The sequence below is a fragment of the Ochotona princeps genome, chromosome 11, assembly GCF_030435755.1.
Source record: "Ochotona princeps isolate mOchPri1 chromosome 11, mOchPri1.hap1, whole genome shotgun sequence".
Lineage (NCBI taxonomy): Eukaryota > Metazoa > Chordata > Mammalia > Lagomorpha > Ochotonidae > Ochotona > Ochotona princeps.
The window spans coordinates 40,659,098-40,676,118 of record NC_080842.1 but is presented as its reverse complement, the minus strand read 5'-3'; the positions used below and the strand labels follow the sequence as shown (position 1 = coordinate 40,676,118).

General features: G+C 40.5%; 1 protein-coding gene across 1 annotated transcript in view; it reads left to right on the top strand.

Annotated features, from left to right (window-relative positions):
* Nucleotides 1-17,021, top strand: part of INTS9 (integrator complex subunit 9) — a 129,834-nt gene that overhangs the window by 43,361 nt on the left and 69,452 nt on the right. Inside the window, exons 2-4 of the mRNA XM_058670073.1 lie at nucleotides 512-639; nucleotides 8,435-8,495; nucleotides 14,586-14,648. Coding sequence (XP_058526056.1) covers nucleotides 512-639; nucleotides 8,435-8,495; nucleotides 14,586-14,648 — 252 coding nt within the window. The remainder of the gene's footprint in view (nucleotides 1-511; nucleotides 640-8,434; nucleotides 8,496-14,585; nucleotides 14,649-17,021) is intronic.

Genomic DNA, 17,021 nt, shown 5'->3' with positions numbered 1-17,021 from the left:
ATCATTCTCCTTTTAATCTACCCTGTAGGTTGTGCCCCTTGGACTTCTGAGCTCTGCTGCCACATGCAAAACCCCTGATAGGTTGGGAGTTAGTGCCCCACACTCCCATTTAATGTCTACACACCATGGGAGGAAGTCTCTTGCCTTTTGAGTCATTTCTTCAGCCATTTCCTCTTTGAGAAAAATCACTTATTCATAGGAAAGCCAAACCTTGAAGCAGCATGCTTTGATGATTCACCTTTACTTTCATCTACTTCACAGCTATAGGAAGCACCTATGTATTCTATGAGATAATGTGGAAATTATTGTATGAGAGTAGAGCAGATAACCATAGCCTAAGACTGAGTATTTTGCTAGAACTAGTGCCTGGGCAGTAAAAGCGAGAGAGCCACAATGAAAGTTCGTTGAATTTACATGCTGTTCTAATGGGAGAAAATTATCAGTTTGCTTAATATGCTTTACTTGTTAATTTTTATCAATAATTACAGGAAAAATCTATTTCTTTTTTCAGTATTGCCTGTCAGGACACCCAACCCTACCATGCAATGTGCTCAAATTCAAATCAACCACCATTATGTTGGACTGTGGCCTGGACATGACTTCTACGCTCAATTTCCTGCCTTTGCCACTTGTTCAAAGGTATGTACAGATGCATCCTGAGACAAAAGAAGTTTTAGTTTCCTGAAAAATACATTAATGCATTACTGCAATGATTAGCAATGTTTTGTGTGTTGTCATAAGTTTGTTTTGTTCACTTAAAATGTTCTTTATGAAAGTACTTCCCCTTAGCTAAGTTGGTGGACAGTGTTATATTGATTTATTGATTGACTTTTTTATTATAACTTCTGGACTCTATAAAATGTTCCTGCAACTGCTTGGTGTAACTGAGGTCATGTATATTTCATCTTTCCTGGTAATTCATATAAGAACTGATAGTCAACGGTTGAGCCCAAGAATTGAGTTTTAGGATCATTTAACTGGCTTTGTAGGCACTTAACATCATAGAGCCTGACACTGCTTTTCGATGGATAGCTACAGATAACGTTCCTATTAGTCAACTTCAGTTAGGCAGTATACCATCCAAATTGCCCAGATCTTTATCTTAAATCGCATAGGTTGCCTCAGGCCTACAGTCAATACTTTTTACAGTGTTTTAAAGCTCATCTTGGGAAATTGGCTTCCAAGCTTTCTACTGAATAGAAGCAGCAATTGTAAGAGAAGTAGCTAACTTTTAGAATCAGATACTCTTATTGTAGCATAATACTACAAATGAGAGCAGAAGGAAAAGTGCCTAATGCAGATAACTCAACAGCGAACTATATAATTGTATCTCAACTCTTCCTGAAAACATTACTGTGCATTGATTATTCACAATCATGATCCTAAGAACCATATTGAAAAGTTATAATCAATCTTTGATTTTTCTAAGATAAAAGATGCAATCAGGTATTGTGGGGATAAGCTCAGAGATAATTCCAAATTACATTACATGGAATGCAAAGCTGATGAAATTTGGCTGTAATTATGCCCAGTACTTAGAAATGTATTTACCAACCATAAAAGAAGAGGAAATATTTCCATCATCCATAATTTATTTCTTATCAGAATAGTTTGACACTATTGTCCATTTTTCCAAAGAATAAAGCATTTATTCATTTGGTGTTAAGAATCTACGCATGTCTGGGATACAAACATAATCAAAGCACCTTTCTTTCCATCATGGAGCTTGCAGTTGTCAGGCGAGAAACACACTGCCCAATTGAAGATTTAAATGTACTTGAAACAAATGACCATATGCAAATGCTTTAAAAAGTGAGATACAAGATACTATGATGGTTTCCAAAAGGGAACCTAACCTGTTCTGTGGAACATTGGATTTCCTAAGTAATGAAGACCTAGGAATCAGGCAGATAATCTCAGGGTGGTTTTCCCGTATTAATTCATGCTTATCATTGCCTAATTCTTTTCTCATAGTCTTAGGATCCATTTCCACCCAGTCCTCTGCTTGTTACTCTTCCTTTACTTTCAGCAGGAAGATATGTTAATATGATGGTTGGCAATCCATATAGCTCCTTAGAAAAAGTGTCTCCTCCTGCTCCAGACCAGGGACCTTGGAGAAACACTTATTTATAATGCTCACAGTGTCACTGGCCCTCCTTGTCTCTGTTTTATTTGTATTCATAGCATGTATCATTACCTTATAGTTATTTTGTTTCCTGCCTTTTCTTTTCCACTACAAGATAACTGTCAAGAGATAGGAGTTTGGTTTGTTCTCTTCAATACTCCTAGTACCTACAACAGTCTTAGCATATAGTGGTTGCTCAATTTGGGTTTGTTTTCTAAAAATCATTTTATTTTATGGCCAGTATTGTGGTATAGCATGCTAGTTCTCCACCTGCCTGTGCTGGCATCCCATATGAGTGCCAGTTCTAGTCCTGTCTGCTTCACTTGCTATGCAGCTCCCTGTTGATGGCCTGGGAAAGCAACAGAAGATAGCCCAAGGCCTTGGGCTCCTGGCACCCTTGTGGGCAGCCCAGAAGAAACTCCTGGCTACCATTTTTGGATCAGCCCAGTTCTGGCTGTTGCAGCCATTTAGGGAGTGATCCAGTGGATGTAAGATCTCTCCCTTTATCTTTGTCTCTCCCTTGCTTTCTGTAACTCTGATATATAAGTGTGTGTGTACTCTGTCTTCTCTGGCTCCCATACTTTTGTTCCTTTCCAGAGTCCTTTTCACTATTGTAATTAATGAATCAATTATTGTAGCTCACCTTTATTTGGGCCTTTCCATCTTGACTCCTTCATGTTTAATTATAATCAGTCACTTTGAGCTTAAAATTTTAAATTAACTTTTTAAAAAAGTGTTTTCTCAACTGTACTTCCACCTTCATCATTCCTGAACTTTCCACTCTGCTTGCACTGCCGCAATGCAACAACTCCCACTGAGGTTACGAATGACTTCCATGTCATTAGGTAAGGTGGGCATTGATCAGCTGTCGTCTTACTTGGCAGCAGCACTGGCACCCATGTTAAAACATTCCTGGTTTTCTTCTGATTCCTCATTTTCTCTTAACCAGCTCAACATCATGTATTAGAATTCAGCAATGCTCAGTTTTCTGAGTTACATGTTCATGTGTTCAGGTTGCCTGTTCAGTTTCTCTCCTTGGGTTTACCTTTGGTGTTGCCTTCAAACTTAATATCCATAGAATGAACTCATGATCAGATTTGGTTCAGAAGAGATCATACCATCCCATACCTGGTTTCCCTCAAGTTTGCTATCTTGGTGAATGACATTCTGGTCATAAAAAGCTGAAAAGTGGAATTTGACCTCTCTCCTCCAACATCTATCATGTCATTTTTGCCTTCTGAAGGTTCATAATCCAGCATTTCTTAGCACTGCTGTAGTCCTTTTCGTCTATTATAGGTGTTCCTGCTAAGACCCCCTCTAACCAGTTTCTTTAGTTATGATTTTGCCCCATCTGAATCCAGAGTCACCTTTGTATGTAACATAATTTTGAGATCCCCCAAATTTATAGAAGAGCTGCAAGAGTAATCTGAAATTACCAATGACTGTTACCAATTATCAGCATTTTAACACGTTGGCTTTATTATTTCCCCCTTATATTTAAGCACATGATTTTTTTTTTCTGATCTGAGAGTAAAATACAAGCATGATATTTAGCCCCCAATATTTGAATATATTTTCTAAGAACAATAGCACATTTCATAAAGCCACAGTACCAAAAGCAAAATAAAGAGTTGGACATCAATGCTGTACATACCTAATCTATATGTCTAATCCATCATATTTGCCCTATTTTGCCAGTTCATATTTCACCGAAAATAACCTTTTGGCCAAAAAAGAAAAATAAAAATCTCTGATTTAGGATCTCATCCAGACCACACCTTTCATATCTTTTTCATATCCTCTAATTTAGAGGATTTTCTGAGTCTGTCTTTTATGACCTTGACATTTAAGAGTACAAGGCAGTTTATATAATTTAAGTTTGTCTGATGTTTCTGCACAACTGGGATTGGTTAAAATATTGTGCCAATAACGGTACATATTGCCCAAAGGCACACAATTTCATTTTCCTCAGAATGTAAAAATATAAATCTAATCTTGTCTCTACTTTTTAAAAATGTTGCACTGGGCAGGTTGTTTGGTGCAGCAGTTAAGTTGGCTCTTGGGATGCCCCCATCCCATATCAGAGTATCTAGTTCAAATCTTGTCTCCTCTTCCGATCCAGTTTCCTGCTGTAGCACACCCTGTAATGCAGCCGATGATGGCTCAATGACTCAAATACCTGGATTCCTGCCACCCTGGATGGAGTTCTAGGCTCCTGGTTTTGGCCTGGTCCAGCTCCAGCTCTAGCTATTGTGGGCATTTAGGGTAGAGTAAACCAGTGGTTGGAAGATCTCTCTCCAGGTGTCTACCTTTAAAATCTTAAAATAAATTTAAGGGGAAAAGAGGTTAGTAAACGTTTCAGTGGTTTTTCAAGTGCTCTCAGATTAAATGCCAAACTCACGGTGATGTATTAGGCCTTATGGTTATCTCTGTAGTAACTTCCTCCTACTCTGTCTCTTGCTGTTTTGTATCCTTTCTGGGTTTCAAAGACATTTTCCATGTCCTGTCTCACAACAGCCACACACATTGTTGCTTCAGACTGAATAGTCCTTCTCTCCTCCCATTTCAGCTTCCCTCAGCGTTCTTAACAGGGGTCTTTTTCCCAGAGCGTTTATGAGTGGAATTCCGGGTAGGAAGGACAAGGAGACTACATTTTAGGCCAAGAGGGTTCTGTGGACTCTTGAAGCTTCATTTGAATAACCTGGTTTGTTTCGGTAACCAGAAGGAATTACTGGGCCTGCTGGCTGTCATCTTCATCTGCTCCCTGCAGCTCTTGCCCTCTCTCCCCATGTCTCTCCCTGATTGTGCTGCTGTGCAGATCTCACTCAGCCCCGTCATCCTAACGCTGGAGACATTTTTATGATGGTTAAAGAATGTTTTTGCTCTGGTTAAGGAATTTTTGTGATACTTTGTACTACTTCAGTGCTTCATCATTTTTAACTACTTACTCTGTTTATCTGTGTGATTACTTCATCTGCCTGCCCGTCTTCCTTCCTCAGAAGACTGAAGCTTTGCTCCATCATACCACAGCACGTAGCTGTGTGCTTCACCCAGACAGATTTGTGAATTAAGGAGTAATGATGAGCATGTCAGTCTCCTGTAGTACTGTGCCAAACAATGAGGCTTTTCCCTGTTTTTATTTTGAAGAGACTTCTTCCATCTTTGTTACTCTGCCACTTCATTGTAACCTGACAAAAGTGTGCTTTCTGTGGCAACCCAGAGTACCTTCTGTTTACCTACTGTACCTCTTACTTTGTTCTTTTGCAGTTTACTCTCACTAGAGTAAATTGCAAACTTCTCAAACATAGGATTGTTTATTCACCATCATTCCAACACTTTGTTTAGAGTAATAAGCTTTCATAAATATTTTTGCATGGATAAGTATTCTCTACCTCTATTATTTTCTGGTTATATAAGTAATGCATTTTAGAGCAGGAAATTGTAAAAGTAAACTATAAAGAAAAAAGTAAGTTACTTATGTTCAGTCCATGTTTCAGTATTTTTCAAGGCAGTAGGCAATAGTGCCTTAGTCGTTTATTTTCTTACAGAATAATTTATTGTTTCCAGAAGGATCACTAAAAATTTTGTCTGCATATTTTGACTTGACTAATGTTTAAATATCTACTGCTTGATATGAAATTTTTATAAACCAGTGGATGCAAAGATGTGTGTATCTGTAGTCATTTTTCTAATAACTTCACATATTTTATTAGAGTAGATCTCTATAGCGAGATCTGTGTCTCCTTATATACAGAATACAGGCAAAGTTCATAATTGTTGAGGGGCCCAGTATGGTGGCATAGCAAGCTCAGCTTCTGTCTGTGGCACCGGCATCCCTTATGGGTGCCATTTCTAGTCATAGCTGATCTAATTCCAGTCCAACTCCTGCTGATAGTCTACTATTTATGATTAATTCATTAAAGTTTTAGTATTTATGGTTGATTTATTTAGCAGGTAGTTTCCCACTATTTTCATTTCACTACCGAGCCGTGTCCCTTTGCTGTTGAGGTACATATTGTGTGGCCATTTATCTTTGGATCATCCCTGAATGTGCAAGATTCCAAAACCCACCAGAAAGTTCAGCTTCTGAAACATTTCAGATTACAGACATTAAGGAGTATGTGCCCAACCAGTAAAGTCTAAATATTCTTTAAAAGTTCCAGTACTCCAAAATCCAGAAAACTCCAACATTTAGGCTTTTCTGGCCCCAAATATTTAAGAAAAATGTTATTTAACTGGTACTATTAGAGCTTTCCTTTGAACATTTAGTTCCATCCACTAGTAATTTAGTAAAAAAAAAAAAAATAGGCTTTCACAGCTGCAGTCTCTAAAAAGTATGCTTTTTAAGAGTTATTTTCTGATAAGTAACATACTATTTCTAATCATTTGTTCAGTGCAACTAGCTGTGTCAATCATCTAATTGGTGACTATGTGGTGGAGAACGAAGCGCATGTCCTTCATCTCGTTCTCTTTGGAGACGGACGTGGTATTTACAACCTTGTTTAGAGTTAGCATGCATGAAATGAGAACACTGTCCATGTTGTCTTGTCATTACACTCTTATTATAATGCTTTTTAAAATCTGATCTGATCCCAGGTACGTGTTTTCAGATGATTCACAAATGGCTATGAAATGAGATAGGAATTAAAATGGCTAATGGTAACAAAATGTTCTTCTAAGAACTTAAAGCAGGAAACTCCTGAAGTTTAAAAAAAAGTTGGTCAGATATAATTTATGCCAACCAAATGTGATTCTCCCAGTTGTGATTTTCATTCTCAAATATGAAGTACGCAGCTCTGAAACAGTTAATGAGTCTCAGTGGAGATATGTGGAAATCATTGCACTTACATTTTTGTAACTGTTCTTTGTGTTTGGAATGAATGAATGAATTTCAAGAATTAAATGTATTTTGTTCAGGTTTTTAACCTTTCCTAGATGATGGACAAATATTCACATATTTGTGTTTGTGGCCTGTGTTAACTGTCACCTAATTACAAGGCAAAGGATAGGGGGACCGTATGGTTAGCTGGTTTCTGATTGTAGTATATTTTTTTTTTTTTAAAGATTTATTCATTTTATTACAGCCAGATATACACAGAGGAGGAGAGACAGAGAGGAAGATCTTCCGTCCGATGTTTCACTCCCCAAGTGAGCCGCAACGGGCCAATGCGCGCCGATCCGAAGCCGGAAACCTGGAACCTCTTCCGGGTCTCCCACGCGGGTGCAGGGTCCCAAAGCTTTGGGCTGTCCTCTCCTGCTTTCCCAGGCCATAAGCAGGGAGCTGGATGGGAAGTGGAGCTGCCGGGATTAGAACCGGCGCCCATATGGGATCCCGGGGCTTTCAAGGCGAGGACTTTAGCCGCTAGGCCACGCCGCCGGGCCCGATTGTAGTATATTTTTAAGGCCGTGCCATGCCTTTATTTGTCCTTACTTTAACAGATTTAGTTTTGTGGTAAGGCCTGAAATCCTTAACTTAGATGCCTGATGTGCCTTTCTGTTTACACAGCTTCCTGGTGTTTAAGTTTCCACCATTTTACCAGCATATTGTTGTTTTCTCTTTGCATATTGACATTCTCAGATTCCAGTCTAAGTTTCTGGTCAGCTAGTGATTAATACATAGTTACATCCAAATATAACTAGAGGTAAAGGATTTTTGAAAGTCTTTTTCATATAACATATGTGTTGAATTAACATCATTTTCTAGAATGTATTTATTTAGATATAATGTCATTTTAGAACACTTGAGAAAAGTTGCTTTATTTTCCAAGGTAGAAAACTTAAGCCACAGGTCACAGATTACTACTCTGCTTGCTAATAGAAAATCTTAAATACGAATTTTACTAGAATTTAGAGTTACATATTCACAGTAAAATCTGTTAGGTGGTAAGCTTCCCAGAAGGTAAACAAATTCCATCTTCTCTTCTATGATAAAATATCTCCCATTATACACTCCCCACAGGATTGTCCTCAAACACCAAATTTTTAAAAAAGTTGGGGGGGCGGATTACAGTGATGAACTCTGAAATGCTCTAGTGTCTCATCTTTTTTCTTTGTTATTCTGCATAGCATTCTCCTAGTCCTCCCAATTTTGTTCTAAACTATATGATCTTCCAATATTCCTCTATCATGTTCCTTTCCAATATTCCTCTAAACTTGGTACAATCTGACTGTTTCTCATCTTTATTGATTGATATTTTGGGTATCACTGCAATCAATTTCATACTATTTTTGAACTTTATGGAGACATTATAGTTACCGTGAAATCACTGAAGCCTATAATCTATTACAATTTCATGTCTTGTTTTTCAGTCCCAGGCTGTCTAATCTTCCTTGCTGGTCCCTGAAGGATGGAAATGCTTTCTTAGACAAGGTATGGTCCAAGACAGAAAATGGAAACCTATCTGCACCCAGTGGAAAGCTCTTGTCATACTAGTGCCACCCTGTAAAACCCTAAAAATACCTTCCAAGACCCATGCTACCCGTCTGTGCTTGGCAATTACTGGTTTCATGTACCTTTTAGGGAGTCCAATGATCAGTTGAGATCCAGTATGTACAGAATTCTGAATACTTCTGCAGATACTCTTTAATGCCACAACAGGAGAGCTCTCATTATTTATAGAATCCAAAGGGAATTTCAAACATGATCCTTATTTAAGAGTCTCCTCTGGTTCAATTTGAGGTGGGTATTGACTGAAAGAAATAATACTGTACCTCAAAGGGAACTGAAATTCTCAAGAATGAGAGTTGTTTGTTGAAGAGGGAGGGAGACAGAGGCAATTTCCATTTGCTGGTTTACTCCCTAAATGCCCAGGGAAGACCTCTGCCAAAGGCAAGAGCTAGGAGCTCAGTCCTAACGCTTCCACATTGATGGGCAGGACCCAGCTACATGGCACATGCTCTGCTGTCTGTCAGGATACCCATTATCAAGAAGCTTACTGGGGACACAGCTGGGACTTGAACCCAACTACTCTAGTGTAATAGGAACGAATCTTAACTGCTAAGCTAAATGCTTGTGGTAAGTATCAGAGCTTCCAAATGCCTCAGGTAGGGCTTTATGAAAAGTTTAAGTCTCCTTTGATGACTGAGGCAATGAAAGATTGTGGGAAAGTAGTGTCATTGTCAAGTGATGCCTCTGACCACTCTTGGGAAAATATTTGGAAGAGCAGGTTATTAATTTTCCCAAAAATGAGTTTTTCAAAGGGGAGGAAGGGATGACTTCAAGTGACTTTGAGGTTATTACCTGTGATCCTATTCCAACCTTCCCTAATAGCCTAGAATAAACACTCTTACAAATTTAGGACGGGGGAGGGGGATGTTCTAAGAATCTAAGATGTGGAAACCTATTGTTGACATTAGGTTATGTATTGTCAAACTCTACAAAAGAATATTAAAAATTACAGTCAAACTTTGTAATTTAAAAAATGTGTGTTAAAGAAGCAGGAACCTGGCCTGGAAAGCCTGCATCTCATGTTGGAACTCTGGCCTCTGACTCCAGCTTCCTGCTGCTGTAGACCCTGGGAGGCAGTAGTGACATATAGTTGTCCTCAATGTGGGAAATTTGGAGTGAGTTCCTGGCTCCCAACTTCATCCCTGGATAAGCACCAGCCCATTGCAGGCACTGAAGGGGTAAACAGCCAGATGAGAATCTCTGCCTCTCAATCAGAGATACGGGAAGATTAAAAACCCCAAGGCTCATCCAGCTACTTCTTGGGCCTCCAGGTCATTGTTACTCTTTATTTCACAAGAGAAAAACCAAGTGAATTGAAAGGTTCTTAGAAAGGATTAATCTGAATAGCATTTTCTTGTGGCAGATTAGTAGCAAAGGGGTATGCTTTTTTACAGAATAAATTCCTGTAACTGCACCCCAACCTCCAGTGCAAGCCAAATACGTAATCTAAAACCAGGTTTGTTCATAGTTGGCTGAAAAATTATGTGATATTCAAGAACCTGTATACCTGATTTCAGCCGGAGTTTCGTGCTGGCTATAAATCACTGTTCCCGGAGAGAGGCTCAGAAGCATCCCATTACCAGTGCATTGTGAGTGAAATGAGTTGCATGTATATATGGGACTATTTCATTAGAAAGGAGTGGTGAATAAAATATAGTGACATTGTAAGTGTTTGGAATGGCAAATATGTTTCTGCATACCGGGAAGGGTGAGAGCCTCAGAGGAGACTTCATTGTATGACCTGCCGTGATATGTAGCATTATGAGGAAGGAGATTGCATAGTCTATTTAATACTAGGCAACGCTTTGAAATTTCCCTTGGATTGTCTTTACTCACATTTAATGTCATTCTAAAGGAATTGGAACCCTCTAGCATGAAAAGGTATGTGCTTCTTTGTTTTTAGCTGCAGGTACATTGTTATTAATAAGTGTTTTCCACTTTTTGGATTAGCTAGGACTGATTTAGCAATAATATTTGTATAATTTTTATTTTTTAATATTGTTTCCATAGTTGAGAGGGATGCACACTCATATGGGCTTCCAGTTAGGGTGAAGAGGGTCAAGGTATGGAGGAAGGTGGGTGGGATAAATGGTTCAGGTTTTTTTTTTGTTGTTGTTGTTTTGTTTTGTTTTCCTTCTGTGTCTACACAGGAGGAAGAGAGGAGGGCTGTTCTTGGTATCAAACTACACAGCTTATGGAGATGGGATTTGGTCATTTGGTGATGCCTTAGAGACCCCAGTGTGGGAAAGAGAGTTCTGAGAATGTTATTTGAGTAGTTGCAATAGTTCTCAAACATTGTTGGCTTCTTTGCTCAAGGGTTGAGAAAAATCTTTTTTTTTTTTTAAAGATTTATTCATTTTATTACAGCCAGATATACACAGAGGAGGAGAGACAGAGAGGAAAATCTTCCATCTTATGTTTCACTCCCCAAGTGAGCCACAACGGGCCGGTGCGCACCGATCCGAAGCCGGAAACCTGGAACCTCTTCCAGGTCTCTCACGCGGGTGCAGGGTCCCAATGCATTGGGCCGTCCTCAACTGCTTTCCCAGGCCATAAGCAGGGAGCTGGATGGGAAGTGGAGCCGCCGGGATTAGAACCGGCGCCCACATGGGATCCTGGGGCTTTCAAGGCGAGGACTTTAGCCGCTAGGCCACACTGCCGGGCCCGAGAAAAATCTTTTCAAAGTCTCTTGGTTGACAAGAGTCCACCTTAGTGCATCCACAGATCCAGGAATGTGCTGCAAAGCTTGGGCAGGAGAATTGAACAACCTCTTCTGCTTTCCACCCTCTGAGGCAGTTGACTTGATGTCCCCTGCTGGCCTGGATGAGCTGGCTGTCATGTCTCCCATATGCATCTGGACATGCTCTCCACTGCACAGGCATCAGCAACTGAAGAGGCCCAGTCTTCATACGATACACAGTCACACCTGTGATTTTTACCTGTGACTGGGGTTTGAGTCCAGCAGTCTGGCTGGGGAATTCCTCAAGAAACCTTGCCTGGAGTGAACTCAGACTTGACTTGTATACACCAATCAGTGCAGGCTCAGATGCATTCTGTCCCCTGTACCAGGTAACTCACATGCCAGTGGATGCTGCTGCTTTGTCAGTTCCACCCCAACCAAATCTCTCACATGAACCAACGGGTAACACAGCCCATCCCAACCAGCTTACCACGGATCTGATTCTCATGCACACCAGCAGGTGCCACAGCATAGTCAGGATGACTGCCATAATTACCCCACCAGGCCCACCCCTAGCCCAGTTTTTGTACATGCCAGCTCATGCTGCAGCCTAGCCCAAACCAGCCCACATTCCGTCCAGCTGTCGCGCACACCCACTGGTGCTATGGCTTAGCTCAGCCCATCCAGCCCCCAGACCTGACCTTCACAAATCCTGACAGGTGCCTCCAACTTGCTCAGCCTGGCTCATCCCTAGCCCTGGTTCTCTTGCTCACCAGTAGTGTGTACAGCCCAGCAGGGGAATGCCTGCCATTCCCCTGCCAGGCATGCATCCAGCCCCAAATCTTACACCTGCTGGGGGACACTGCCATCAAACCTTACATGATTCACCTGGTCCTGGCACTTGCCAGCTGGTGTTGCAGTCTAAACCAGCCTGGCCTACCCCCAGACACAGTCTACATGTCAGCCGACAGGTGCTAGAGCCCATGCCAGGCCAGCTTGCTCCCAACCCTGGCTCTCATGCTCCTGAGTGGGAGCTGGGGCTTAGGAGGGTCGTTCCCCAAGTTTCCCTATAAGGCTCATTTCCAGTCCCAGATCTCACTCATGCCATACCCCTGCTTGGCATGGCTGCTCTCAGTCTTGGACTTTGCATATGTGGGCAGGTGCTGCATCCTGCCCCAATATGGCGGCCTCCCAGCCCCAGTTCGCTGAATGTCAATGAGTTTTGTGGTACAGCGTGGTATGGCCCATCACCACTCCCAGCTCTCATGCAAACCATCAGGTGCTGCAGAGCCCTCTGTGCCCACAGATACTAGTCCCTTGCAAAATCTGCCCCCATAATCAGTTCTCTCCCTGTGGATACTGTAACGTACCCTAACCCCAGTTTCACATGCACTGGTAGGTGCTGCTGCTTAGCCCTGTCCAAGTTTCCCACATTGGTGGGTTGCATTGGCCTAACCCAGACATGGCTCCTCTAACCTTCCTGCCTCAGTGCCTTGCCTACCTGCAAGTGCAATAGCCCAAACCATGTAAGACTCTAGAAGTCACTCCTCCCTGTCAGACATGCCTTCAGCAAACCCACTCTAACATGTCCCCAGACCGTCTTCCCCAAGCAATCTGCAGAATCCCATCCCCCAACCCGCAGTGGTGTGTGGTATGCCTGGGGGCCAGGGTGATGTGTCCCAACCCAACATTTCCCATCTTCTGACACAGTGTGCTATTCAGAGTTCCCCACATAACTTAATTTTTTTAAAGGAGTAAAGTAGAATAGGCAACTATGCTGGCACACTGGTATAGTTAACACAGATTTGACATTAACTGCATCCAGAATGCCCACCAGTTGTTGGCTACTTTTCACCTAGCAGTGGAACACTTGCCAAGGTACAAAGCAACCTACTTGGCTTCCTACATAATGGGCTAGCAATGCTCTTATAAGGAGTGGAACCAGAATGTGCTGTGGAAGACAAAAAGAAATATTCTGTTGAGAGTCTTCTGTGTGAAACTTAGAAAAATAAAAAAGACAATAGCATACTTGATGCCCTATTTTCACGTAAAAACTGGTAGTAAAATCATTCAAATTCTGCTTATAAAAATGCAGATACATGCACATAGAAATGTGTGTTCAATGACTCACTGAAGCACAAAAGAGTAAAATTATAGCAGTATATTTCCCTTCCTGGAAAAAGAAAACTGTTGACCAAATTCTGCCCTTTACTGATTGCCCTATAATGTCATAGATGGCTCTCAGCTGACTGTACAAAAAAATCCACCCTGGACTTTAAAGTGTCCACTAGAGAAACAATTCCAGTGGAATTGTTAGAGTTATTTCAAAGCAGCTGTTTGTGACCCACTGATGTCTTTTGGACCTTTCTGTTTCACTGCACTATCTCATAATTCAAGCTGACACTCTCCTATGTGGCTTGGCTTGAGAATTTGTTTCTTGAAGTTGTACTAACTTCAGTCGTTGGTCAATAGATTTTCCACATCTCTTGCTTTACTCCTCAGTAGGACAACTCTGAGATGTCTGTCTGGTACCTGTGTCCCTTTTATTGCCCCAAGCATTATGTAGCTCAGTAATATGTCCATCAGTAGCCACCTTTCTTTTTTTTTTAGATTTTATTTTTATTGCAAAGTCAGATATACAGAGAGGAGGACAGAGGAAGGTCTTCCATCCAATGATTCATTCCCCAAGCGGCTGCAATGACCACTGAGTCAATCCAAAGCCAGGAGCCACAAGCTTCTTCTGGGTCTCCCACATGGATTAGAACCAGGATTAGAACCTATGGCCATATGGGATCCTGGCACATTCAAGGCAAGGGCTTTAGCCACGAGGCCACGAAGCCAGGCCCCAGTAGCCACCTTTCTTTCCACTTACACTTTCTCATCACTCCTCCTAAATAATTTGTTCATGCCTGTGACTCCTAAATTGATTGCATAGCGGAATCAGCTCCGGTTTTATTAGAAGTTCATCCCCATTTTCTGATCCTTAGATTATAGATAGGGCCTGAGGATCTAAAGAGTTCATAGGTAATTCTAATGGTGCTATTATGGCCTACATGTAACTTACCTGGATGCCAGTGCATCATGGACTTAGACATCCATACATAGTTTCCCTGAAGAACGATGTCTGCAATCTGTTACCAACCAATATTTATGCCCTCAGTAAGCCTCTGAACCTATCTGAGCCTACACAGGGACCATTAACCTAAGTAACCTGCAGCTCATCCTCAGCTCTGGCAACATGTGACTCTTCATGAAAAATTTGGCTTGAAGATTGTATTTCTTTGGTATGACAGCTGTTGAATGTATCTTCTAGTATTTTTTTTTTCTTGTAGGAACTAAAGGAGTGCTCAGGTCATGTGTTTGTGGACTCTGTGCCTGAATTCTGTTTACCAGAGGTAAGAGTAAAGAGAATCTTGTTACAGAAACAAAGCAAAGCATACTGCACTAATCTCTCAAAATGAAGTTTTGTATAATCTCAAAAATGAAGTCAAGAAATAATCTTTAAGGAGCTTAATTTCTTCTTTTCAAATTGAAATTAATCTGTTAAACCAACCACATTGTACAGCTAGAATAGGACTATTTAGGAGCTTTTTTATTGCTGTAAATCATTTCATTTATTCACTTCCTACTTTTAGATCTTTCTGTAATCTCTAGTAATACTTCTTCTAAGGCATGATTTTGAGCAAGGTAAGGAAATAACTCAGTCCGTTTTTTTTTTTTTAGTTATAATGCCTTTGTACATTAATTAGCCATATTTTCCTTAGTTTTCTTTTCATTGGACAATTGTGAACTGCTATTATTCAACCAACACAAGTAAATTAAAAATTCATGCTGATTTGAAAATCATATTAAATATTGCATTCAAATTCATGAGAACTGTGTCATTGAATATCTGTTGCTTACATATTATTATCACAGAGAGACTTGTTAGGATTTGGGGCCAGTGTCACTGAGATCAGTTTCCATTAGTTACACAGGCTGCTAATCTAAGCTGACAGGCTTAAATAATCCTCAGAGCAGCCTAGCTGGGATTTTCAACAGAGATGAATAGCGGGGAAGCCAGGGGGTTACCCCGGGTTCCTATGGAAATTAGTGCCCAGTGAATTACACAGTGCCTGTAGAAAATGCTTTCACAACCTAGGGCCAGAAAGTAAAAAAAATTTGAAGTGCAGTTTCTCTCATTTTTGTCAGCTCTTCCTACCTGTCTTTTCATATCTTTACCTTGTTTAATAATCTGTGGATAAGTTTTATCTCTTTTAAGTATGCTTTTGTGCCCTTTAGAGGTTCCAGAGTAGATGAGAGGAGGAAAACATCCTTGAAAGCATATGGTAATTGAGCTGCAGAAAAGGAAGAGAATTTGAGGTGGAATAGTAAAACGAAAGGTGAAGGTAGAAAGTTACCAAGAATCCTGAGGTCTCCCTCTCTGCTATTAAAATCTCTTGTCACCCTCATTTGTCACTTAGGAACCGGGGGCAATTCCCCATCTGCTCAGAGATTCCTAATCCCAGGTGCTACATTTGTTTTCAGTTTACCACATATGGTGCTGACTACTAAAACTTTCAGTTCATGGACAATGTAGAATTTAAGAATTGATGCTCATGACTTTCTGACTTGCTCTGTAGTACTACCTTTAAATGAGTTAGTGTTTCACAGTTTACCTAAACTAAAGGATTATTGATGTATTTAGGGTCCTGGAATCCTAGGAGTTATCTAGCAAGATTTTATGTCATGTAAAACTAATAGTCTTTATTTTAAACTAGAAGCAGCCTATTGTATCCAAGAAAGGGAGAGTAACCGAGACTGGTGAGAGGCATTCACCAGAGTCTACTCTTCGCTGACTTGCTTGTGAACCAGGCACGTCTAATCCCAGCCCTTGAGCAATTGGTCATCTACAACTATCATTTATTATCCCTGAAGTCTCAACATAGACTCCTCATGTGGTATATAGCACAGAACAGTGAACAGCCAATAAATTATGCTCGTTTGACTCAACACAGTCTGTGACAAGTCTATACACAAAAGTTTTGAAAGTTAAAGCAATCTGTATTGCATTCCATTGAGTGAAAGTAGGTAAATCAGTCTAAATGTGAATATATAAATTGCATTTGGTGTTGGATTTATTTCTCAGGAAAAATGTTTATACAAGCATTGTTTACACACACATATACATTTAGTTTTCTTCCAGTTTCCCTGTCCTAATTTCTTGTAAGTTTATGATCTGACTTTTAAAGAGAAATTTAGAGTTTTATCAGCCAAGGTTTTTACCCATGAGACAAGCTAATGACTTTTAAACTTTATTATTGCTTCAAATGTCCTGTTTTTTTTGAATTCCCTTATTTATTTAAAAATGATTCTGGAAGGCAGGACCGACAGATCTCTGCATGGTCCTTCATCCTGAGGAAACTGTCTTGCAAGCACAGCACACACCATGGAATTAAGAGTTTTAGAGTTGTCTCTCAGCTGTCCTTAGGTGTGTTATTTACATAGATGTCATTAACCTAGCAGTGAGTAGCTTATGCCCTCTCTACACACATGCCATCCTTGAAAGTTGATGCTGCCGCGGCAGCTTTATTAAGATACTTCATGTGTAAAGTTATCCAGCCAGAAAATATCCACAGCCAAATGACATATTGCCTCTTCTCCTTTGCTTATGTCACAGGCATCGTTCGTACTTCCGTCTGTGGTGGACATGTTAACTGAGCAACCTATTATCCTGTCCAAAACACCTCGACTTGGATATGCTTCTTTTTTTTTTTTAGTTTTGAATT